The 27,654-nt window shown below is 41.7% G+C and overlaps 1 protein-coding gene across 1 annotated transcript in view; it reads right to left on the bottom strand.

The window, feature by feature from the left end:
• Nucleotides 1-27,654, bottom strand: part of mybpc2a (myosin binding protein Ca) — a 152,651-nt gene that overhangs the window by 36,546 nt on the left and 88,451 nt on the right. Inside the window, exons 3-6 of the mRNA XM_070551377.1 lie at nt 16,980-17,048; nt 16,726-16,874; nt 11,481-11,598; nt 11,197-11,245 (exon numbers count right to left, since the gene is read on the bottom strand). Coding sequence (XP_070407478.1) covers nt 11,197-11,245; nt 11,481-11,598; nt 16,726-16,874; nt 16,980-17,048 — 385 coding nt within the window. The remainder of the gene's footprint in view (nt 1-11,196; nt 11,246-11,480; nt 11,599-16,725; nt 16,875-16,979; nt 17,049-27,654) is intronic.

The raw sequence follows: 27,654 nt of genomic DNA, 5'->3' as shown, positions 1-27,654 counted from the left end.
TCCAGTCCCAGACACCCCCCAGTGAACCTACCTCCAGGGAATGTCTGGATAATCCAAACTCAGACCCTCCACCCCATCACCCACATCATCCCACAGGACAATATCAATGATCTCCCATCCTCGCTATGTGATGGAACCGATCAAAGGTGTCCAGAGAGATTGATTTGAAGTGGAAGCAGAGGCTGTATCAAGTGTAATATGATCTAACAAATGATATATATACTGGTTGATGGATGGCTCATCATTTTGTTATTTTGCAAAATATCAGGATTATTCCAGATAGGTGTGCGTCTGCATGGTATTATTGAAGACTAGTGAAGTCACTTTTAGATACTCCCACCATGCTGTCAGAGAAGTAATGATACTAATACTTTTGAAGCCTTCATGTTTTCTTATGCTTGAGATGATAAATGGTAAGCCTGACAGCTCTATCGCATTGCAAAGTGTCTGTTCTATATCTAACCAGGACTCATCTAGTGGGTTATTTTGCAACCATCTTGGTATATTGCAGCCCGTTGGCTAAGAAATAATAATAAAAGTTGGGTAGATCCAGTCCTCCTCTGTCTTTGGTCTTCTGAAGCGTTTTTAAGCTAATTCGTGGAGGTTTATCCTGCCAAAGGAATTTAATGATTGAGGAGTCCAGAGATCTAAACCAGTCAGCTGGTGGCTTGTTTGGGATCATTGAAAATAAGTAATTTATTCTTGGTAAGACCATCATTTTAATTGTAGCAACCCTCCACATGAGTGATATCGGTAAGGATTTTCATCTTGCAAGATCATCTTCCACTTTCTTTAAAAGTGGGATGTAGTTTAGTTTGGTTAGATCTGCCAACTTGGGAGAGACATTAATTCCCAAGTATGTGATATTCCCTGACTCTAATTGTGTATTAAGCAATTTGATAAAAGAGAAATTAATTGGTAGAACTGTGGATTTTAACCAATTTATAGAGTAATCTGAAACTCTTGAAAAATAGTTTATTGGATCTATTGAATGGGAGAGAGAGGATTGAGAATTTCGGAGAAAGAGTAAAACATCATCTGCATAAAGACTGATCTTATGTTCTATTTTCTTACATTTAATGCCTTTAATACCTGTTGTTTGCCTAATTGCAGCTGCTAGTGGTTTGATAAAGATAGCAAACAGTGAGGGGGAGAGTGGGCATCCCTACCTGGTCCCCCTCTGAAGACAGAAGCTTGCTGATATTTGGTCATTTGTCCTGAAACGTGCTGTTGGTGAACTGTATAATGTTTGTAGCCAGTTTATGAAAAAGTTCCCAAAACCAAATTTATGTAAAGTTGCAAATAAGAACTTCCAGTTAACTCTATCAAAAGCCTTTTCTGCATCTAGAGATAATATACTAGTTTCCATAAGAGAAATCTATCAAATTAAGTAATCTACGTGAGTTTGTGGATGACTGTCTACCCTTAATGAAACCAGTTTGGTCAGGGTGTATTATGAAGGGGTTACCTTCTCTAATCTTTTTGCCAGGGCTTTGCAAATTATTTTGAGATCAACATTAATAAGAGAAATTGGGCTATAGCTGGTAGAAAATGCAGGGTCTTTGCCTGGTTTTAATAAAAGACTAATATTGGCTGAATTCATGTTTGGCTGTAATCTGCCACTTTCTTAGATTTCCCTCGCCGTTCTGAAGAATGTTGGAGCCAGAATGATCCAGAATTCTTTGTAGAACTCTGCTGGAAACCCGTCTGGACCTGGAGCTTTCCTATTAGGCATGGATTTAAGGGCTTCCTGGAGCTCAGCTGATGTTAGTGGTGAGTCCAGGATTGTAGCTTAGCTGTCTGATAATTTAGAAAGTGTTATCCTGACCAAGAACTCATTGATCTTGTTATCTGATGAGTTTATCTGTGGTGAGTACAAAGTTTGGTAAAAGTCTCTGAAAGTGTTGTTTATTCTTTCAGGATCATAAACTATATTCCCGGTTGAGTCTTCAACAGCAGATATGGTAGTTTTCTCTTTATTTATTTTTAACTGGTTAAGTAAAAATTTACCTAATTTATTACTATGTTCAAAGTTTTCTATTCATAGTCTTTGTGCTAAAAATTGTGTCTTTTTGACAATAATTCCATGAAGTTGTAATTTAGCTTTACATAATTTGTTCAGTAACTCTTCTTCTGTGGATGCCTCTAAAGACTTCATGATTTCTTCTAACTCCTGAATACATTTGTTTTCTGTTTTTTTTTTTTTCTTATGTGATGGGAAAGAGATTATTTTACCTCTAATCACTGCCTTTCCTGCCTCCCAGAGAACAGATGCTGATGTTCCAGGCAGGTCATTATGTTCTATAAAGCCCACTTCTTTTTGAAAAATTCTATTAAACCTTCATCTTTACCTTCTATCTCTGAACTATTTCTGTTGAGAGTTTTAATGTTTAAAATCTGTTAGATTGTTACTGACAGCAGCTACATTTAAGTTTCACTTTCTGTTCTGACTGAATGCTGCTGCAGCTTGGAGGTGTAGTTCTCAGTCATCCTGGACATGATCATCCTGAGAGTTTTAGCTGAAAACAGCTGGACGTTTCTGGATATGTTGGTGACATTTAGCCTCTCATCCCAGAGGCTTCTTCCAGACTTTGTTTGTAGTCAGAAACCAACACACTGGTTGTGCTGCAAGTCTTTTTCTTTTTTTCCACAAAACATGTTTTTATCAAAATGAAGGTGATGCTGTTGTTCCTAGAATTAAAATTCATGTTGAAGTTAAGATTATTTCATCACGTAGGACCTGTGGCTAGCTAGCTCATTTAAAACGTAATGTCTTGAAAGAATCGGAATCAGGAATCGATAGGAACCGGAATCGAAACGAGGAATGTTTATTATGCAAAGTGCCTTGGGATGACGCTTGTCGTGATTTGGCGCTATATAAATAAACTTGAATTGATTTGAAATTGAACTGAATCGGAATCGTTCAAAATCAAACAATGCCCAACCCTATCTCTTGCTGAGCTATAATGACTCATTTCATGTCCGCAGCAACAGAAGTGAATGATGACTGACCAGCAAGTTGGTCGCCAGATGGAAATTAGAAAAAAATAAAAGAATTGTGCAAAAATGAAGTAAAGCTATCCAAAGAGTTCTGAAAAGCAAAAGAAGCAAGATGAGAGTGAAGAGTCTGTAGCAACACATCTAAAGCTACAGATTGTTTACGGTGCTGCAGAGCAATAGTTTGGCAACGCTCCATTGGTGGTTCTTGGTCATGGGGCGGGTTCTACCGTTCACTTTCAAATGATCTCCGCATGCAACTGGACAATGAACAACAGGACTTACTCATCGCATAAGGCGTTGGTCAACAAGGCAGTCCGCTGTTGAAGAAGACATCTTTCTGCTCCTGATTCTAATAAAGCCCAAGTCCAAAGAATCCAAAACGCATGTAAAAGCCATTTCAAACGAGCTATCGCCATCTTGTTCCACTCCGTTGCATCATCCTGCCCACCAAACCAATTGAGCGAATTTGGATAAAGGAGAAATTGTGGAAGCATGAAAAATGGAATAAAGAGGCAGGAGGGGAAACATGGAGTGGACTGGGAGCACAGGATGCGACATATTTATGTCTATATATAAAAAATACTGTTAGTTTCAGTTTTATTCGGTTTTGTTTTATTTTCTGATGACCTGAAATGACTACCCCTTAAAATAAAACAAATTTACACTTAATGTTTTGTGGTGATAATGTGACGCAATCGTGTCCTTTTAAAAAAAAAAGTTTGGGCGATGGGGGCATAAAGGATGTATGGGGGAGGTTTCTGTGATGCCGCAGACTTTCGTTTATCCTGGACTTAACTTGATTTTATTACGAATGAAGCTGCAATCCTTTTTTGCATTACTTTTTATAAGTCATTTTTAATAAGTCGCTCCTAAAGGTGTCTGTCCCCATCAATCCCTTTGCAGTCTCTGATGATCTGAGCTTCAGCTCCAAGAGACACTCGTGGAGCGCTGTAGCGCTCCAGTTTGCCTTCTCAGCTGAGTTTGTTCAAAAAGCTAAACTTACAGCCTGTGTTTACTTTCAATTTTTCTATATATTTGCTAGCCGCAGCTCAGCATTAACGCCCCACATCATCATGACGCCTCCCTCTGTTGTGCCATGGCACAATAGCCATTTATAAGACACACCATTACGGCAATAATAATACCAAGGGCAGAATGAATGCCGCAAAATTTGCACAACGTCATGCCAGCATGGTGCATTTATAAGACACACCGTTGCAGCAATATTACGCTGATTTGCCAGCATGGTGTGTCTTGTAAAAAGGGCTTATGTGAGGATTGAAAAATGTTCAGAACAAGAGGGACCCCTGCCTTTCCCTTGAGCCCCCCAAACTGCTGAATCAACCACAGTTGCTCCTGTTTTACAATCAAAAAAGCATCTCACAGAGCAAGTCGGGGAGCTACTGCTCCATGTCAAAGTCCAGTATTACCCTTCACATACGCAGGTATGAAAGGATGGGAAAATGTCACATACTGTTGACTCATCAGTCACTCAACTGGACTGGACTGGACAAGTACTATCCGTAACACGCATCGATAAGCATCTACACAGTTCAGTGCTCGTTGTTTTCCACTGTGAGTGATTTTGGCAGATCTTTTACAGCAGAGTGTGTTTTCCTTGAATGGTCGAGGTTCATTTAACTCATCTGAGGCCAAGATAAATGCCCATAAATTCAGCCATATCCTGGGCGATCATGCTCATTCTATGGATGAGGAGTTCATCCAAGGATAGCATTCATCCTCTTTTTCCTTGCTGTCCTGATGGGAGTAAATTCTCTCAGGGCAATATTGCCCTCATTCACATGGTACACACAACAAATGGCTGGATGAGCATTAATGCTGTTAGCTGCTTCAGCCTAGTTTAGCACTTTTAAGACATTCTGGAGCCCTTTGACAGGCAACTACCATCATTAGACATGGGATGATGGAAGTAGGGCAAATATTTGAATAGAGATATTATCCAGAATAAAATCAAAAGTTCATTCACATGAGGACATCTCCCCAATAGTTCCCTCTTAAAACGAGAGTAAGGTCATCACTGAGAAGGATTTGTACAATAAAGCACAAAGTCCAGTGGAAAACTTGAAAATCCAGTCTTGTGAGAATGCGTTGTGACAGATGAATAAATAAATGATAGAGATGTATTTTAACTTTGAAGGCTAAACTCTTTGAAGCATTTCTCTTTGAAAAAGCTATTCTGAGGATGTTTGTAATTTATGTTTCTTCCCTGATTTAGTTCACATGTCATTATCAATCCTAATATTTGGAGAGTTATATATATATATTTCAACAAACACATTGAAAAATACTCTGAAACAAGATTCAACAAACTGTCTGCTAATGATGTCAAAGGCTGTAATCTTTGGTGTGAAGTTTTTAGCTCAGCATGAGCCGACTAGCACACTCTGCTGACGGTGTGGCTTCACTCTGCGCATTGTCTTTGCTCTTTCCTAATGAACTCACAGTGTGTGTGTGTGTGTGTGTGTGTGTGTGTGTGTGTGTGTGTGTGTGTGTGTGTGTGTGTGTGTGTGTGTGTGTGTGTGTGTGTGTGTGTGTGTGTGTGTGTGTGTGTGCTTTCCCCTGTAACACATGCAGAACTGCGACCTGGGAACTTTGGCTGTCGACACACAACTCAAAGTGTCACAGCACCAGTGGCCACTGGCGTGTCCAGATCTTTTTCAATTCAATTCAATTTATTTATATAGCGCCAAATCACGACAAGAGTCATCTCAAGGCACTTCACATAATAAACATTCCAATTCAGGTCAGTTCATTAAGCCAATCAGAAAAAATGTTTCCTATACAAGGAACCCAGCTAATTGCATCAAGTCACTGACTAGTGTCAGTGACTTTACAGCAATCCTCATACTAAGCAAGCATGTAGCGACAGTGGAGAGGAAAACTCCCTTTTAACAGGAAGAAACCTCCAGAGGATCCTGGCTCAGTATAAGCAGCCATCCACCACGACTCACTGGGGATCGAGAAGACAGAGCACACACACACACACACACACACACACACACACACACACACACACACACACACACACACACACCAAGCAATGTGTCCATGGTTACACCGTGATTGCTTAGTAAATATTCTATTTGGCGAGAGATAAACTTTATTGTATTCAGAATACAAATCCAGGCTCTGTCACGCTTGATTGTTGTAATTAAAATTTGTAGGTGGGGAAGGTCAGAAAAGGATCCGATCAATTTGTTTTTCCCTCATTTACAGTGACGGAGATAAAGGCACAGTGCGCCTGGCTCCGGTGTTAATCGAATTAAATTATATCTCTTTGCAACAATTTTCACAAGAAAACAGAACAGTTAAAAGCAGGGCTTGTGTTGACCGGACGGATCATGTATTTGACCGTTTATTTTGACGGAGAAAGAATAGAAAGAATTACCCCGACGCATGCAGACGAACTGACATTTTATTCATTATGCACATTGAAGATGTAGCTAAATCACTCAAGAAAAGATTCCCATCTGAACATCTGAGCTGGACACTGCTCAGCGCAGCTCACTGTCAGCGCGTACATAAGGTGCACAGCGAGCTGAAGATGTGGAGAGGGGCTTGGAGCGCGTCGCAGAACCAGAGCGCATGCGGGAAGATTCCTCCCACTGATACGAGCGTTTTCCAAACCCTGTCTCTCAGAGAGACTTGTCACTTAGAAAATGTTCCCTGATTATGAAACTTTGGCTGAATAGTGATTGTTCCTGTCTCCAATGTGGCGTCGCATCCAGGAGCCGTCTGAGGAGAATCCCAGAATCTCACATCCTCTTCAGCTCAGAATGCGCCTACGATAATGCACAAGCGTGACTCATCAACCCGGTCTCATAGTAAGACTAGGATAGAACTGTTCAGGTTTACGCAGACAATCTTTACATTTAGAATTGGCCTACAGATGTAAAATTAATGCAGTAAAATATAAAGCATTTTATTTAAATATCCATTCATTATTTTACAAGCACAGAGAGCCACATCAGATGGATGGAAGAGCCGCATGCGGCTCCAGAGCCGCGGGTTGTCGACCCCTGGCATAGGTGGAACCTATGGTTATGCTTTTTTTTTTTTTTCCCAAGCCTTTTGTGTACAATGAAAAGCCTACCGTATGACCTTCTGGTCGTGGTGGGGGTTTGCTTACTTTATCCAAGTCCTTTCTCCCTCTGAAACCACTCTCTGGTTTTGAGACTCTCTCCAGTTTTGAGCTGTCAGTGTTTGAATTAGACTGCTGCCCACCTGTACTCTGTGCTCTCTGTTATCATCCACCTACATATAACTCAGTCTTTCTAAATGAATTTTCAGACTTTTTAGCTGAAATCCTCCCAAAATATGAAAGAGGGATTGTCCTTGGTGATTTTAAAATTCATATCTGCTGTCCCACAAAGCCCTTGGTAAAGGAGTTTTTGGACATTTTAGATTCGTTTGATCTACAGCAACTGGTCAAAGATCCTACCCATGAACGCTCCCATACGCTGGACTTAGTTTTATCTTTTGGACTCTGTGTTTCTGATTTATTTGTAGATCATGTGTGTATCTCTGATCATTTTCCAATCATTTTTAATATCTCAAACCTAGCATCTCTCCCTACAAGACATCAGGCTAAACGTTATGCTCGGTATATTGCTCCCTCGTCCTCTGTTATGCTGTCATCTAGCCTGGAGGCTGGCCTATTAACATCTTTCTCCTCATCTACATCTGTGGGAGTAGATGGTTTGGTGGACTCCTTCAATATGGCTTGTTCTGTTACCCTTGACACTGTTGCACCGCTTAAACTCAGGCAAAAAAAAGACCATCTCTGATCCCTGGTTAAACGACAACACTCGTGCTCTCAGACGCCAGTGTAGGACACTTGAATGTAGATGGAAAAAGGACAAGTTACAAATTTCCCTCCAAATGCTGAAAGACCCCCTGGCAGCTTACCAAAAAGCTGTCAGATCAGATAAAAATAATTATTTTGCCAACATCATTGAGAGGCATTGTGGTGATCAACGCAAGCTTTTCAGTACAATTAACTCTGTTCTTTCACTAAAGGAATCCACCGCCCCCTCCACACCAACTATAGCACTATGCACTGATTTTCAGAATTTTTTTCTGGAAAAAATCTGTACTATTAGACATAATCTGTTGGGACCTGTTACCCAGAAAGAGTCACTCTGTTCTCCTCCGTTCTCTGATTTTGATCATGTCTCCCTTCAAGATCTTGATAAATTAATTAGGTCTATGAAACCCTCAGGTTCCCCACTGGATGTTTTCCCCCAATGTTGCTACTTGGGGTTCTACCAGTAGTGGGTCCTTTTATTCTGAATATTTTAAATTACAGTTTGTCATCTGGAGTGTTTCCAGAATCCTTTAAGAAGGCGGTCGTCCAACCGCTATTGAAAAAACCTGGCCTGGATCAAAATGATTATGCAAGTTTCCGTCCAATCTCCAAGCTTCCTTTTTTATCTAAGGCTATTGAAAAAGTGGTACATGCTCAACTCTCACACCAATTACTGGAACATTCACTACTTGACCATTTTCAGTCTGCTTTTAGGCAAAATCATAGAACTGAGTCTGCACATATTCGTGTGTTAAATGACATTCTGACAGAAACTGATGCTGGTTCCTTTGTTCTGTTACTACATCTAGACCTATCAGCGGCATTCGATACAGTTGACCATAACATTCTGCTAACCAGGCTGGAATCTTTTGTTGGAGTCACAGGGACCGCGCTAAACTGGTTTCACTCTTTATCTGTCTGATAGAAGTTTCAGCATTCACATAGGCGATTGCTCTTCTCCTTTTGTCCTGCTCCCCTGGGGAGTTCCCCAGGGCTCTATTCTAGATCCACTCCTCTTTTATATATATATTCTTCCACTGGAAACATCATTGCTAAACGGGGCTTACATTATCACATTTAAGCTGATGACTGTCAAATTTATATGCTTTAAATCAGTCAAGTTCCATTACTCAGCTCTCAGAATGTCTCTCAGAAATTCAAACATGGCTAGCTTCCAATTTCCTGAAGTTCAATGAAAATAAGACCGAGGCCATTCTTTTCAAACCAAAACATAATCTGCATACTTCTGCTGCCTTTGATCTCTCCCCCCTCAACCTTAATTCCTGTGTGACCAGCCTTGGGGTTAAACTGGATGTGGACTTGTCAATGAGTGCACGTGTTAATGCCACTGTTCGATCCTGCTACTTCCAACTTCGTCGCCTTACCCGACTAAAGCCCATTCTTATGAGGCCGCACTTAGAATCTGTTATTCATGCATTTATCACTTCCAGACTTGACTTTTCCAACTCAGTTCTTATCGGTGCAAATGTAGCTGTCCTAAATCGTCTGCAGAAAGTCCAGAATGCCACAGCAAGATTTCTTTCCAGTACAAATAGACGCTGTCATATCACTCCCATTCTGGCTGATCTATACTGGATTCCTGTGCACTTTCGAATACAATACAAAGTTCTAACTTTTGCCTACAAAGCCCTGAATGGTCTAGCCCCCTTATACTTGTCAGAGCTGCTCACCCCCTACACACACACACACACACACACACACACACACATATATATATATATATATATATATATATATATATATATATATATATATATATATACATGTAGGGTGTGAGCAGCTATATATATATATATATATATATATACTGTATATATACATATATATGTGTGTGTGTGTGTGTGTGTGTGTGTGTGTGTGTGTGTGTGTGTGTGTGTGTGTGTGTGTGTGTGTGTGTGTGTGTGTGTGTGTGTGTGTGTGTCGGCCTTAATAATCGGCTTTAGATATCGGCCATCTGCAACGAAGTTCTTTAAAAATCGGTATCTGCCTTAAAAAAACGTATTGGTCGGCCTCTAGTTCCAACCCTCACCTATGGTCACAAGCTTTGGGTAGTGACCGAAAGAACGAGATCACGGATACAAGTTGCCGAAATGAGTTTTCTCTGCAGGGTGGCTGGGCTCTCCTTTAGGGATAGGGTGAGAAGTTCGGTCATCCGGGAGGGGCTCAGAGAAGATCCGGTGCTCCTCCACGTTGAGAGGAGCCAGTTGAGGTGGCTAGAGCATTTGATTAGGATGCCTCCTGGACGTCTCCCTGGTGAGGTTTTCGGTGCACGTCCAACCAGGAGGAGGCCTAAAGAGAGACCCAGGACACGCTGGAGGGACTAGGTCTCTCAGCTGGCCAGAGAACTTCTTAGGATTCCCCTGGAGGAGCTGGCCCATGTGGCTGAGGAGAAGAACGTCTGGGCCTCTTGACTTTGGCTGCTGCCCCCACAACCTGACCCCGGATATGTGGAAGAAAATGAATGGATGGAATAACAAAACATTGAAACATTTAAAGTGTTTGAAAACATTTTTGATACAGTCAGAGAGATAGATATAGAGAACTAATGCATCTTCTGTCTCATGAGAAATAAGATCCTCCATACTTACCCTCTGGGGGCAAGCCTGCATGACCTCCAGACAACCATACATTATCTCTCCAACAACCCAGTCAGCTCTTAATGAACATCTCACATTTTATTTATCACACCAGCCTCCCTCCTGCTCTCTATCGCACCCTCAGATCACCACACTGCAAATGAGCATGCTGACATCCCATCTAAAGCACAATACCAAGGTGTTGTTTTGCATGTTGACTTTCTCATCTTACCTGTACCTTTCTGCTCGAGCTCTAACGAAGGAAGGGAATTATATCTTCAAACACAGAATACAAATATGGTGCTCCACGTGTCAGCGCCGAGGAAGGTGTCGGCTGACTTACAACCACACAGCACACACGCTTAAAAGGTGTAGCTATGGGATGAGCTAAATGCAAAATCAGACTTCACACAGGCAGAAGCTGAGACAGAAATAGACAGCAAGAGAAACCGTTACATTTTTAAAAAGTCTCCTCACAGGCTGTTGCTGAAACGTGTGACGGACTGCATGAGATGCTAACCATGAGGGACTGCAGGTGATGCAAAACAGCCAAGCAGAAGAGAAGCGCTGAGACGTGACAGAAAGAGAGAGAAGGTGAACAGACTGACTGGAACAGAGTCTGTTGCCAGCGAAAGGGATTGACACACACACGGGCAGAGACACTCGTGGAGACTGACAGATGCCCAGAGGCAGCGTTCCACTGAGGAACACAGAGGGAGACACGCTGACAGGTGACATGTTGAGTCGACACTCGCCGACACTGACACTCACGATCTCTTAAAAGCCTCCAAGATGTTGTCCTGCTGGTCCTCTTGTGCAGCTGAAACCAGATAGAAGATGGGAGGCTGGTGAGTGCCCAGCTAGGTTAATTCATTAAACAGTGGGCTGAAACGCCAGTGGAATAATGGACTGATGACCTCTCTGGGCCACTAAATGATGGGACCTAATGTGTATCACACAGAGTTATTGGCTGTCGCAGTCGCTTATATAGTAGTGGGGGACATGCTGAATGGAAGATGACAATAATGTGATTAAGTGTCTGCGTCCAGACCTACCCTGCACGGAGACTTCAAACGTGCAGCTGTAGCTCTTGTCTTTGGAGGTGACCTCGCAGCGGTAGCCACCTGCGTCTGCATCCACCACTTTGATGAGGCTCATCTCATAGGTGTAGATCTGATGGAGAGACAAGATGATATGCTAAGAACACACGAAATTAAACCAATGTCCACACACGTACAGGCATGCCGTATGTGCTCACAAGCACACACTCAGTGTGCCATGGGTTAGAGCGCTGGTTTCATACAGAGTTACTCAGTTGTGGTTTGGGGGAGCTTTTGACTATTTAAACTGTGGGCTGAATTTCAATGTGAGCAAGTTCATAAACACTTTTTCAGCTTCATATTCTGGCCCATCTTTGCATACGTTTACACCTGAGTCTGGGCTTAGTTCTGCAGGATTTCATTTGATTGAGAGGTCACTTGGTTTACATTTTCATGGACTTCTCCCTGACATTCGCCATTCTAACAATTGCTTCCTATTCCAGTAAGATAGCCCGTCTTGTACAAGCTGCAAAACGCAACAATACGACAGGCAATGGTGTCTCAGGGGTTAGGAGTTTGCCCTGTAACTGGTGGGTTGCAGACAGAAGTGGACTGGCATATCTGGCATTCTGAGACACCAGGAGTAGGAGGTGGCGGGTGAAACTCACGGGCAACTCTCCGTGATGCCGGCTGTCGGAGCAGGGGGTGACCAGAGCGGCCCAACTTGGGCAAGGGCCCACCGGGAAGTGCAACATGGCCAATCACGGCACTTGGTCGGTTTGGTGGGCCAATCACAGTGCTCTGTTTGTTGGTGGGCCAATGACAGCCCTCTGTCAGATTGATGAGTGGGATGTTACGGTGACTGAGTAAAAAAACTAAGATGGCGACAGCTTGTTTGAAACAGCTTTGGCATCAACTTTGGACTATTTAGACTTGTGTTTTTCCTTGAGTCAAGAGCAGCTATAGGTACTTAATTTAGAAAACGCATCATTTGTGTCTTCTTCAACAATACATTCATTCATTCATTCAAACTTTATTTCAGACAAGGGATACTGTATGTCCATAACAAGAATAAAATAAAAGTAAAAACACATTCTAATTACAAACCATATAGGCTGTTGTTCCAATGTTTAAAAAGGACTGAGGAGTACCTCGTGTCACTGTAACTTAAAGATGACAGTGCTCTAACAACAGCGTTAGCTGACAAACTCAGTCGGCAGATGGATTTATACATGAAGAGCCTCAGAAGCGCATGAAAAGTAGGGATGTTCCTCACAACAAACATATGACTTGCAGAGGTCCATCTAGGGAGCTTCGTGAGGATTCTAAAAGCATCCTGATAAGCCACTTGAAGCTTCTTCATTACTACCTCACTATAGTTGCACCACAAGTGGGCTGTATAGAGAGGAGTACAAAAGGAACGAAAGAGGGACACTTTAACAGGATCTGAGCACATACCAAAGTTACGTGCCAGCATGTACAGCTTACCGCATTGCCTCTTAATGTCCTCGTCATCACAGAGGTCACTTCTGAAAATGTGCCCCAAATATTTTACTTTGCTTACCACTTCGAGGACCTGATTTGTTAAGTTAAAAGATGGAAAATTAAGCTTCAGGTCCCCTTTAGTAGCAGCAATCATAACCACACTCTTTTTAGGGTTAAACAGGATGTCAAATTGCTCACCATACTTAGCACATGCCCTGAGCAGCTGCTGCAGGCCTGCGCTATAGGGAGACATGAGGACTAGGTCATCTGCATATATTAAATGATTTACCAGTCGGTCACCCACCAAGCATCCGGTCTTACTATCATTCAGAGTAACAGAGAACTCGTCAAGGTACAGGTTAAATAGGACAGGAGACAGAATCCCGCCTTGTCCGACTCCATTCGATACGGAGAAAGGATCCGACACTTCTGTCCCCCACTTTACCTGCATCAGTTGATGAGAGTACCAGAAGTGCAAAATCCTAACTAGGTGTGAAGGGACCCCTCTGTTTTGTAGCTTGATGAATAATTTCTGATGATTGACTCTGTCAAAGGCCTTAGAGGCGTCTAAAAAACACATAAAAACAGAAGTATTATGCCTCATGTATTTGCTTACAGTTTCTTTTAAAGCATAAATACACAAGTCAGTACTAAGTTTACCTTTAAAACCAAACTGATTCTCTGTCGTAGTTATAAAATTCTGCAGTCTTTCCAGCAAAATATGCTCAAACACCTTGGACAACACACTTGCCATAGCAATAGGCTTGTAGTTATCAATACAGGAGATTTTTCCAGTTTTCTCTTTGACTATAGGGACTAAGAGAACAGATAACATATGGTCAGGCAAGATTCCATGCTTCAAAAAGCCGGTAAAGCACAATGGAAGTAACACCTGAGCTCTACAGCTAGCGTACTTCATGTGCTCTGCTGATAGTTGATCCGGGCCGCAAGCTTTGTTTAAAGACATTTTCTCTATAGCGAGACTGACTTCATCAGCTCTGACAATCATACCATGATTGTAGTCAATGTTGCCAAGATTGAACCTTTCACTATTTACACAGTTAAAAATTCTGCTAAAGTGATTCCTCCAGGCTTCTACAATATTCTTATCTCCTGATACCCCATTTATAGATGCGGGTAGCAGCTGCTTACTGATACAGGAGCGTTTTAACTCCTTCCAGAACTCCGAAACATCATTATTCTTTAGTTTGTTCGCTAAGGAGTTTGCCCGCATTGTTTGCTCATTTCTTTTAATATAGCGAACAGTATTCTTGAACTTAACGTTCGCGGCTTTCTTAGACTCCAATATTGAACCAGATTTTGGTTTACCAGCAGCTGCCCAGGCTTTATAGGCTGCTCTGGACTCCGCATGTAACGCATAAGCGTGCTCACTCCATCCTGGAAGCGGTTTAAATTTTGTTGCTCCTTTTTGGCAGAGGAACTCGCTGGCAATAATCAAGCTGTCCACAATATTTTGATACAAATTGCATAAGTGCAGCCTGTGCTTCATATGTTCACAGTTAACATCTTTACACTGTAACGTTTCTTTGTGGACACTAACAGATCTCAGACTACAATCTGATAGTAGGTAATATTTCCTAATATCCTCGACTGACACTTTAGTCCAAGTAAGCTTCTGTGTGTGTGTGTGTGTGTGTGTGTGGGTGTGGGGGGGGGGACTCTGGTGTTGGAGCAGCACAGGCAAAGATTCACAGTTTACCACTATGGAAACAGGGAAGTGATCAGTTGTTGCCAGGGAGTATAAGATTTCCACCCTGGATATGCATTCATGTGCATCCTCAGTGCATATACAGTGATCAAGCCAGGAAGTTGAGTGCCACGCCTCACTGACATACGTGTGGCAGTATATCTTTGCTAGTTAAAACCAAGTTATTATTTACACAAAACTGAATCAGATGTTGCCCAAAGGTGGAGCGAGTGTCTGAAATATCAGCATTCGTATCACCAATGATAAAAACACAATTAAACTCACACTGACTGATAAATGAGCTTAAAAAACCAAGTTTTGCCAGATATTCATCTTCATTCTGCTGACTCTCATATGGCATATAAATATTTAAGATCATGAATACCTTGTCATCCATAACAATCTTTACTGCTATGCACCAGTCCACATTTAGCCTGACAACAGAAATAAAAGGATCATAATCCTTGTGCCATAGGATGGCCACGCCTCCAGGTATCCTTCCTTGAATAATTCCAGATGACAGATCAGTAGTGGACTCCCCAGCACCAAAAAAATTGCAGTGAAAAGAGTAACCGATCCAGGTTCTGTTTGGGCAGCATTGTCTCTTGCAGACATAAAATGTCAACATCTTCCAAAAGTTTATCGACAACAATACGACGTGCCCTATCCCCAGCCCCGTTACCAAGGCGCAGGCCACGGGACTTATATCACACAATTCTCATGCTTTACTGGATGCTTCCTGAGTAAGTGGCTCCCCACTGGGCCCACCCGCAGCCCCATCTGCAGCCACAGCTCTGCGCTTCTCATAGAAACGCCTCACGAAGGTTCCTTCAGGCCACAGTTGAGGATCATACAGTTCAGATACCTCCTCACATTCGGCCGAAACTTTAAAGGAACTACATCGGACTGTTGACTGACATCCATAGTGTTGAGTATGTCATGTTGTTTGTTGTCCAATAGCATGCAGAAACTGTTTAAAAGACAACTGTAGATACCGCCCCACAACTGAGCTCTGTCTATGGATCGTGGCCATCCTATATTTGCCTGCAAGGCTATCAGAAAGGCGGTATACAAGCGCAGGTCATTTATCATTCGTCATCATTTGCTTATTCCCTGCAGTCATAAAAAAGGATGAGTAGCTTACACAAAGTCCAGACCGAGAGCATGTGAACTGTTGTGAGTGGAATTCCCCAAGTGAGATCATGTTTGAAAGTCAAACAAGAAAAAAGATAACCGAGTAGGAACTGGAAGCAAAAACCAAAGAGAGATGACTGAAATCCATCCTCACAGAGATACAAACCTCAACTGGGTGATGGAAAAAAGGTCTCAGAGATAATTACTAGCGAAATTGGGCCCAGCTGACCACTTATTCCAGTGAAGTCAGACAGTACAAAATCCAGGCAGCTTCTCACAGCTGTGGGAAGTGAACATTTTGACTTAATGATGGTCTTTAAGGTAAGTTCAGAGGATTTTCAGACTCATTAAATATCATCCTCTTAGAGATATTTTATCAGCACTTCATCCACCTGTTAACACTTTTTATGTTAACACTCAAAAGTCCAACCCACTTCCTCTCTCAAAAGTCAAACAGACTGTTCCTTGGGCCTCATCATCTGGAACAGCTTGCTCTTACTCTGACAGCTTCAAAAACTGCTGTTTTGTTTGCAAATTTCTCAGAAAACGCAACATATTTAGCGAGATATTCAGTACCATATTTCTCTAAGTCCTGAATTTCCTTCATCTCACTTCATGTTATCTAACTCAACCGTCCAGAATAATGTTTGCTGCTTTCGATCTTGCCATCTAATTATGCAGGAGTCGCAGTGCACCGATGCCAAAGGACGCCTCTCGGGTGTCTCAGAAAAGCCACGAACTTTGATAAAATGGCAGTATGATGTGATGTGAATGACAACTGGTTGTTGGGCTCTATCAGTGCCACAAATTATCAGCAAACTACATTCAGAGCACACCTTTGCAAGTTTAAATCTGGATTCAAAGATACGGGATTATCCCCAGGGCCTCGCTAACTTCATAAAAGTTCAAATAAACAGAAAAGTAGACATGTACCTTGGTGTTTCTGTCATAAGACTCTTTAAACTGGATGTGTTTCCCAGCTTTGCTTGCCAGATCGAGCCACTTCCCCTTCAGCCACTTCAAAGCCGGCTTCCTGCTCAGCTGAGAAGAATCAACTTTGGCCACAAATGTAACATCCTTCCCTGCAAAAAACAAAGAGAGAATAAGTAGTTAATGAACAGTACTTCTGCCCAAACTGGCCAGATTTTTCACAACATTTGTAACTCAGAGCTTTAATGACGGATCACCTTTTGTAGCTGTAACGCTCTCTGGCTTCTGCACAAACAGACTGGACATCTCAGAATCTCCGCCTGGTTCTGTGAGTCACATAGGACAAATTAAAAACAAAGGAACATCATCCTACAGTCACAACGGCGAAGGAACAGATGACAGCAACAGGTGACAAAGGGACCAAGCAAACCACCAAAGTGTCTTCTTCAAAGCAGTTCTCTCATTTGGGAAAAATCTGTAAGGCTAATTTAGGAGAGAAGAAATGTCAGACCGTTAAATAGCCCACGCTGAGCTCATGGTTTCTTTTCCCATTAAATGTTATCATTCCCTACTGGGATTACAGGAACATTTCATAACACCTGTAAAGAAATTAGACTTCATATCTGCAAACATCTGCCACCTGACCCTATATCAGCTGCTTCTCTGTTAGCTACCTGTTTCTGTTTAAAGCTAAGTGATGTAACATTCATAAAGCGTTCACCCGCCCACCATGGTGTGTCACGGGCAAGCAAACATACTCATTTATCTTACAATGGACAGGCAACTCTGCACCACAGGAGGGGAAAGAAAGAGGGCACACATCTGGGTTTACAGAAATGTGTAGAACTCTGGTGTTTAGCATTAAATAAATAAATAACTATGAAATATGTATCTGAATAAATAAATATTAGATCATTGTTAATCTGACAATGAAAGAATAAAATAACATGTAAATGTGAAAATCTAAGCTCAATATTATGAAATTATATTATGTTTAATATTATGATATGAAACATTATTTTAGAGGAAATTTTCCCCAACAATGCAAATTATATATATATATATATATATATATATATATATATATATGTGTGTGTGTGTGTGTGTGTGTGTGTGTGTGTGTGTGTGTGTGTGTGTGTGTGTGTGTGTGTGTGTGTGTGTGTATATATATATATATATACATACACATATATAATATTATAATTAAGCACAGGAAGTTGGCTCCCTGGTTTCATTCTCATTTACGAACTTTAAAACAAAACTCTAGAAAATTGGAGAGAACATGGTGCTCTACACACCAGGAGGAGTCCTACTTATCCTGGAAAAATTGTCTTGCTCTTTATAAAACTAAGCTTCGACAAGCTAGAACTGCTTATTTTTCGTTGCTAATTGAGGAGAATAAGAATGATCCTAAATTTATTTTCAGTACAGTTGCCAAACTTACACAGAATCATAGCTCTGAACCATCTATTCCAATGGTTCCCAAACTTGTTTAGCCGCGCACCCCCTTCTCCGTCCATGTCGACACACCCCCCAGCCCCACATCAGGGCATGGCTATATGATAATTTAGTTTTTCATCTGATAACATGTCAGTGATGTCTGAGGGGCTTTTACAAACACTGTATAACTAATACTCCTGGAGAGGGTATGAATTACACAGAGGCTTCTGGGGAGCCCAGTTATGAGGGGGTGGGTGGGGTCATTTTGCCTTGGCCCCCAAAATGCCTTGAAAAAGTCCTGGGTGTGTGACTGAGTTTTGAAGGTGATCTGAATTGTATCAGATGTATAAATATGACATGTGAGTAACTTATTGTTTTATGCAGGTAAAACGTGTAGTGGAGATAAATCTACCTACATTTTACTTTTCAACACTTTGTTTTGTTTTCTTGTTTTTATTTAACTATTTTCCTGTCCTGTCTGTCTCTGATCTTCCTGCATCTCCTCTAAACTCTCCAGAAAAACAGATGCCTGGATTCTTACTTTTTCACCTCATCAGTTACTTTTGAGCAGATCAAAGGGATCTCCTGACCACAAAGCAGAGAGGCGTGTCGATGCTGCATCAGTGAGGTGAAATCACTGCAGCACAGGTGATGAGCTCCGCAGTGGCAGAGCGCTTCAGGTACAAATAAGACAGAAAATAGAGAACATGCGCGGACATGAACGATAGTGTGCTAATTATAGATTTTTGGTTGCGCCACTTTGAGAATGGACCGTGAGCTGGAAGCAGTTTCCTGGATCGCTGCGCAACAATGCAGCTCTGTGCCGCTCGCTGTGCTCTCTGCTCAGAAGAGTCCATAAATGATGTAATATAGGTAGAAAACTTTTTTCCAGCTCCCCTGGATGTGTAGGATATCCAGCTCCCCCATAATTCGATCCCTGCTCCTGGATGAAAAGCCGGACATTTTCATCAATACAAGAACCCCCAGTCCGGACGCCCCGGACAGAGAAACCCGGACGTGCGGTCACCCTAGTTTAATATAAAGCGGGAGATTACAGATAGGCCTACAGTATTTTGCTCATGCCCTTGCTGCCCTGGGCCCTTTAGAGTTGCAATTGCCCAGTTGCCCATATGGTTAATCCGGTCATGGAGACAGGGTGTTTTTTACAATCTGCCAGAATGACTCACCACTTTCAGATTTCTCCAACATGTTAAAAATGATCAAATACGGAACATATCTTGCTATTGACAGCGTCCGCAGGTCAGAGTGCTGAAGCTCGGAGCGCATCATTATTATGAAGCTAGGGCACATGGAGGGGACACACACACAAGCAAAATATACTCGTTTTCAATTGCCTTTATTGGGCCCACTTATTTTTCTTAGGCCCACCTACAAATGAGTTTTTGGCTACGCTAATGGTGACTTTTGACAGACTTCTCTGAGCTCCGCAGCCATTACACTTTTCACCTCGCGCACCCCCTAGCGGCAGCTCCCGCACCCCTGGGGGGGGCACCACACTTAGGGAATCCCTGATCTATTCCCTTAGCCCTCAGCAGCAACGACTTTATGGGATTTTTCATGAGTAAAATTAATTCTATTAGAAACAACATTATTAGCATCCTCCCTAATAAGATATCTTCTTCCTCAGTAAGTGAGGCAGCATCAGAGGTAACTGTAGAACCTCATCTGTGTTTGAACGGTTTTGACCCACTTGGGCTTTCAGACTCGCTCTTTAAGAAACCTTCTCTGGATCCAGATGACCTAAATGAATTATAGACCAATATCTAACCTTCCATTTTTATCCAAAGTCCTGGAGAAAATAGTGGCCATCCAAGTATGTGAGCATTTAAACATGAATGATCTGTTTGAGGAATTTCAGTCTGGTTTTAGAGAGTATCACAGCACTGAAACTGCATTAGTGAAAGTTACAAATCATATTCTCATGACCTCAGATAAGAATCTGAGGCCATGGTTCTAGGCTTGTTAGATCTCAGTGCTGCTTTTGACACAGTAGATCACAATGTTCTTTTAGAAAGGCTTGAACATGTTGTAGGGATCAAAGGAACAGTGCTAGGCTGGTTTAAATCCTACCTGTCAGATAGATATCATTTTGTAAAAGTACATGACAAATCTTCTTCATACTCCAGGGTTACTTGTGGTGTACCACAGGGTTCAGTGCTTGGACCAATTCTTTTTACTATATATATGCTTCCAATTCGTAATGTCATTAGACAGCATGGGATAAACTTCCACTGTTATGCTGACGATACTCAGTTATGTATATATCCATTAACCCTGATGAACCTAATTGGTTAGTGTTGAGGGTCTGCCCTCATGAGAAAATTACTATGCAGTAATTTCTCCAAAAGACTGTGCCAAAAACGCCCTGGAGCATGAATAAATAAGGCATATTGAGATCAGCGCCAAACAGAGACTTCATTTCCCATGATTCTCTGCAGCCGGAAGCAACGTGATGACGTCACCAAAGTGACGCCGAACCCCGGAACCTACACAGCTTCCTCCCGACCGCTGGAAATCTATAAGAGCCGGAGCGCGGAGGAAAACTTTCTCTTTTGTCCCAGTTTCATCTGGTGTTGAAAAGACTTCTGCTACGGCTCCGGACGCACAAGCGGAGGCCTGATGGCTGAAAGGCTACGGAAAACGTCATTTGACGATCGAGCAACGAGGGACGCTTGGAGTTCGTTCAGCCAAGAGTTTTCTTTTTTCTCTTTCACTTTTTCTCCCGCTTCTCTTAATAGTCCGAATAAGCGATCAACCGCGCGACCGCTTCAAAATTAACAGACGGTTTTTCTCTATCTTCCGTACCAAAACACGCCATCGGACCATCTTAAAAGTAAGCCGTTTTGTTTTTGTCATTGGTTAATATCTAGGTTTTATGCTGTGGCCAGGCTGACAAACTATTAGATATTTTCATTTGCCTTCGATTGATCTTTTATTGTGTTTATTGATCTTTGTGAAGTGGTTTGAAGTGTTTTTGATTGAGTTACTGTGAAAAGCTAAGCCCACTGTGTGTCTGTACTTGAGAAGACAAGCTAAGCTCACACACACACACCCACACACAAACACCCACGAGATCCTCTGTGGTCAGCCAGACAAAGGGTCACCATTTTGGTTTTCAAACTACATCCATTTTGATACCCCACCTATCAGATTGTCACGTCACATTATTATTTCATAATTACTTGTTATTTGTTTGATAAAATAAGTTTGTTGATGTTGATTGCCTAAACACTTTGGGAGAAGCTGAAGTGGGTATATTAGTTAATAAATGTTATTGCCAATTAAGCATTTGTCTCAAGTGAGTTTGTTTGTGTTGATATAAAATACAATTGCGGCTCGTTAAGGATTTTACGGACCTTAGACAGATTGATAGAGGTGTGGATTCATTTTTCCCCTGTAAATAGGGGATGGTGCCCCGAGGATATTCCCGGATGTCCTAATTACGTAATAAATCGGTAAATATTTCCATATTTATGAATTTATTGATGAATCCAAAAAAGTAAGTAAAGCTTACAAATTATTTGTTGGCTAATAATCACAACATTAGTTAGATTACAGGCTTGTCTTGAAGTCATAAAAAATAGGATGACTCAAAACTTTCTGCCTTTAAATCAAGACAAGACTGAAGTTCTCATCTTCTGTTAATTGGCTCAAATAAAACCCACACTTGAGTCCACTCCCAATCCCAATAAGCACTTTTCCATTTCTGAAATAATGAATGCAAATTTTAAGGCATTTCTGCTGAGTTGAATACTTCGGGGTTAACTACATTTTCTTCACAGACTGGTCTGTTTTTACCACAATCTGACCCAAACTGTGAAGAAAAACTAGAAAAACACTAGCACATGGGACCGCCCGTTAAAGAGAGTCGGTAAGGCCCTGTGTGAGCATCCATTGGACAAAACCAGCTGCTGACAGAATGGATCAGGGTCATATAAGGTCATGCATCTCCATAAATTCAGAGAGCCACACTGTCGGCGCCTCTTTGCCCCCCTGCTTTTATGGGCTCAGTTAATTTGATCTTTTAATCAAAAGTACCCCTGAGGACAGATCCAAGTTCAGATGTTCGGGATGATTTAAAGGGTTTCACTTAGAATGCTAAGTAGGAAAAGCTGATCTCGGAATGGAACCCAGGGGACACTTTTGAATGTTTACACTCAGACTCTTACACTGGATACTTACTGCACTGGATGGCGTTTCTCTGTGAAATTAACTCCAGATACTGTCGCTGGCATCAAAAACTGGGGATTTAAATTTGGACAAAAGCCTGCAGGGACTTTATAGACTATATATAGTCAAGAGCAGTTCATGAGACACCTAAACATCCTGGAATTATGCTTTACACTTTCCAAATAAATTCTTGTAGATGCAGTTTCATTCTAAGTTAAAAACTATTAATAATTGTTTCAAAATGCATTGATTTCGCATAAACAAATCAGTTTTCAACATTAAATCCCCAAAAGTTTGCAGAAACAGAGAACGTCTGGTTTGGGGTTGCAGAGATCTGAAGATGGAGCCTAAACACGCAACATCTGAATTTACTTTTTACACTTTTTATCACTCGTGAATGTGTGTTGATAGTGAAATATCTCATGAAATTTAAGCGACCCAAAAGGAACCATAAGATGTACGGCAAAGGCATCCACCGTGAATCTAACCCATGAAGGGTCACCACAGTCAGGTAATCCTGGAAAACCAACAGAAATGGGTCATTTTTACAGATTTTAAGATGAGATTTGGTGTTAGCTGAAGGTATTGACATGTACTGTAAATGCACCTTAAAACTTAAATGTTGGGGTGTTTCTTTGTTAGCTTTTTTAACAAAACATATATGTAAAACTGGATGACTGGATGTACAATAACGGATTCACATTTAATTAACTTGATTCAAGATAGCTGCAAATCAAAGAAAATGGCTAAATCTTTGTGAATAAGCAGATATTGAGCTGCTTCACACAGTAATCTACTTGCTTGCATTAATGAAGCTCACTACTCTATAGGTTTCATCAGTTTCCTCATTTTAACAAAAATGTCATTTATATGATATATAGACCTCATTTTAACTACTTTCTGTTTTATGACTTGACTCAAACATCAATCCTCAAAAAAAGATGAAAAGAGTTTAACTTTACTTCAGTAGGATTTTGTTTTTCTGGTTGCTTTGTCTTTGGTTTCTATTTGCATTGGCTTAAATATGTTAGCATTCATGTAAAATTTGACTACTTTGTGTTTATGTGTCAGTTCTACGTTCTACGTAATGCTGCTTCCTGATTTGTGTCATAAAGATCTGCTACCTTTGCATATTTCATTGGGTTTGGTTCATTCCGTTCATCATCATCATTCCTGCCAGAAGGCAGGTTCCTGTGCTTTCTTTACTGTCGGATCATTCTGTGCACAATTAATTATTGTTCTTGTTTGTTAGTTTACCAAACCGGCACAAAATCGGAAGCAAAAATAAAAAGTAGAGTGTATTGTTTAAATCGTTTTATGTCCTTTCTTTACCATGAGCTTAGCTAACACGACACATTTCATCAGAGGTCATTAGTGATGATGGAGAAGAAAATAGTTAAAATCATTCCTACAATACATCCCTGCTCTCCTCACTGGAGAGAGAGAGAGAGAGAGAGAGAGAGAGAGAGAGAGAGAGAGAGAGAGAGTGTGTGTGTGTGTGTGTGTGTGTGTGTGTGTGTGTGTGTGTGTGTGTGTGTGTGTGTGTGTGTGTGTGTGTGTGTGTGTGTGTGTGTGTGTGTGTGTGTGTGTGTGTGTGTGTGTGTGAATGAAGGTGCTGTGAAGCACAGATGAGATCAAAGACAATGTACTGTTTAATCCCATTTACTGAGACAACCAGAATACCTTCAGTCAGGCTGCAGCATTCACACACACACACACACACACACACACACACACACACACACACATTCATAATGAGCAAATCAAAACAAGTTGGACGCTTGTTAATGAAGACTGAGCGCAGGTAGAGCACATGAACAGGACCGAATGAGGCAGAAATAACGAGTTGTAAGCGTTTTTCTCTGAACACACACAGAAACTAACGAGTAAGTTGTAAGCCCTACAAGCCCACCTCTGTGGATTATCAGTATTATCCAGCTTCATTCTAGTACCAAGTAAATAAAATTTTAGACTTTTACATCATTACATCATTTCTAAATATTCCAAGATCACTGGACTCGAAGGAGGAACACCATTTAAATGTTGCTTCTGCTTCACCAGAGCTAATGACGTTTACCAAAAAAATGCATACCACCTAAAGAACGGTGGTCTTAGATTGGTTTTAATTTCTTATCTTACAGAGCCTCATATTGTTTCAGATCCGCCTTTTAAACCCCCCAGTCATCACAATTTATCAATATCCTCTCCTGACTGGGGGCTACTTGAGCTGAACATCTTCAGATAAAACATGGCAACGCTGCCAGCTGCAGCCACAACCCATCACCTGTAGCATGACCCAAGCTCACCGACCCAGTGGCTCTTATCATCCGAAGCCAACGCTGATATTACATCATAAGTGTTGAAGTCACGTTCTTTGATCTACGCTGCGCTGGCAGCAGAACCTATATCGGTCCAGATATGAGGGGGAGCAATTCTGAAAACATGATGGACACGATTGAGGTTATGGAAGAGCACACTATCTGTGCAACTATTTTATGAATGTCATTTAGAAAAACATCTTTCCAGCTTTGATTTGGCCAGACGTCCCCTCCGAAGACTGAGACTAAGCAGAAATGAGCTGTGGGGTTTGTTTGAATTGATGTTCTATTTTATCATTGTTTAATCACTCTGCATGAGCTGCAGTAATTGTATAGAGATAATTCATCTTGAAATGGCTGCGCACGCACACACACACACACACACACACACACACACACACATACAGATGCAGAGAAACATCTTTCTTCCTCTTGCTCCAAACGTTGCACCATTAAATCCACCAAAGTGAACAAACTGTGCAAATTCAACACTCATGAGTCTACATGTTCAATAAAGACTCACAAGAGACTTATTATTTATTAACCATGATGTGCTTCTGGCAGAGGAAATCGCTTTAAACACAAAATGTTACAGCTCATTACATGTTTTCCATCTGATGCATGCACTTGTGCAAACATTAACTGCAGCTTTCATGTGTATAGTAGCTGTTCTGCTGTGGGCCGATCCACCTACACGGCACCATTTCACACTTTTGGCTAAACACATTATCCACAGCCATGAATTACATTTGAAAGGTTGCTATATTTTTAGGAAACCGTGGAGCTAAATTGAGAGTAATAATCATCTGTTCTCAATCTGTCTCCTGTTTCTTAAAACGGCATCATTTTGAAATCTGCAGCATGTTGAGAAGCATGCTGACACTCAGAGACAACTGATCTCAGCAGGTAGGAAATCAGACACAACATCCAGGCTCACAAAATGTAAGTTTGGTGGTTTAATCCTGACAATAAGGGATGCAGGATCATCAAAGCTGCTTTGTGTTTTCCTGCCGCTCCGGGGAATTCTACACAGAGGGAGAGCTGTTCTATTGAATTAAACTACTAGAAAATGAAATTGGGCTGATCTTCATTTAGATTAAATATTGATTTATGGATCATAAATTATTGAAGACTTTATGCAGCTGTACAGTAATGTCATATTTTTATCTGCATACACATCTCAGACTCTTGCCTGATATCTAAAGACTCTTATAGCTGCATTAAAATTAACTGAATAATTTAATGAGTGCCAATTAAATGTTGAGTTTGGTAAGTTCACAGTGGTATTGATTTGTAAAAGATTCAATTTATCATGTATTTTATTTGATAATACTAGGGACTCGGTTTATGTGAGGTCCAGGGGCCTTATTTATCAAGCTTGCTTACGCACAAAACGGGGTCGGAAAACTGCGTAAGCAACTTTCCACACAAACTTTGGGATTTATGAAAGAAAACTCAGCAGAAAAATGTGCGCAACTTTAAGTTGGATAAGGACCTGGCTTACACACATGTTGGACATGGAGAGCACCTGCAGTGCTGCTGCTGAGAAGATAAAATTATGAAATCCTGCAGCATTATCACTTGTACTGCTTCGTTTTCACACAGAACAAGACCCCCCACACTCACACACATGCGCGCACACACACACATCCGCGCACACTCACACACACACACGCACACACACGCACGCGCGCGCACACACACACACATCCGCGCACACTCACACACATGCACACTCACACACACGCACACACACATGCGCAGACACACACCCACACGCACGCACACTCACACACACACACACACACGCAGACACACACACACGCACACTCACACACACCCACACACATGCGCACACACTCACACACATGCACACTGACACACACGCACACACACACACGCGCAGACACACACCCACACGCACGCACACTCACACACACACACACACACACACACACACACACACACACACACGCAGACACACACACACGCACACTTACACACACCCACACACATGCGCACACACTCACACACACACACTCACGCACACTCACACACACACACACGCATGCACGCACACACACACATACACACACACATACACACACACACACACACACAGCCTGAAGCGCAGAATATGGAATGCAGAATATCAGCAAGGGGACAGATTGAGACAGAATGTCATGCGTCTGTGACAGTGTGTGTGTGTCCTGTCACTGTGACCCGATTGATGATGCGCCCTGGCTACTTGGACAAAGGAGATCTCTGTTTGGCTGACTGGTTAGCGTGCGTAAATGTCACCTGGGAGTCTGGGGATCGAATCCCGATTCGACCATTTTTTATATCTGCCACAGATCTCTATGAAGAACTCACAACATTGACGGCTTCAGCAACGCTGTGCCACTCCGTGGATTTTCCCTTATTTGTTTTGCAAAAGCGCTTCCTTTCATTTCTCCACCTCGCCCACAGGTACCTCAATTTCTGCTTCTGTGAAATTGCGCTTCCTTGATCTGCCTTGATCTACAGTCGCCATCGTAATTGGCGGAGCGCTGCAACAGCCAGCTTATGTATATGCATGAGATCCACAAGGCACTTTGCATTACTTCACGTTTACATTACTTATTCTCTTGAATTTATAAATATGAACCAAAAGAAGATGGGTGGGATTGGTTGCCATTTGAGGCTCAACATAAAGTACCATTGTTCCAGAAATTCCAGGAATTTCATCCAACTAAGAAGATGGGGCAACCTTTTTGCCTTTTAGGTCTTCCATAGAAACATACTTAACCCTCTTAGGCTCAAAATAAGTTTTGATAAAAGGACGAACAACTAAGTCCTTCAGGGGTACTTCTGAGTTAAAAAATGCTCATGAAATACGTATGTGGAGTAACCAGGTAGGCCTGCCTCCAGAGGGTCCAGAGGAAGCTCTTACTACCCTTAGCCACATAGTTTGCATTATTTCTGGTTTCTACTTCCACCGCAA

The sequence above is a fragment of the Nothobranchius furzeri genome, chromosome 5 (assembly GCF_043380555.1).
Source record: "Nothobranchius furzeri strain GRZ-AD chromosome 5, NfurGRZ-RIMD1, whole genome shotgun sequence".
NCBI lineage: Eukaryota > Metazoa > Chordata > Actinopteri > Cyprinodontiformes > Nothobranchiidae > Nothobranchius > Nothobranchius furzeri.
Note: the sequence above shows the minus strand (reverse complement) of the source record. Positions and strands in the feature narration are given on the sequence as shown.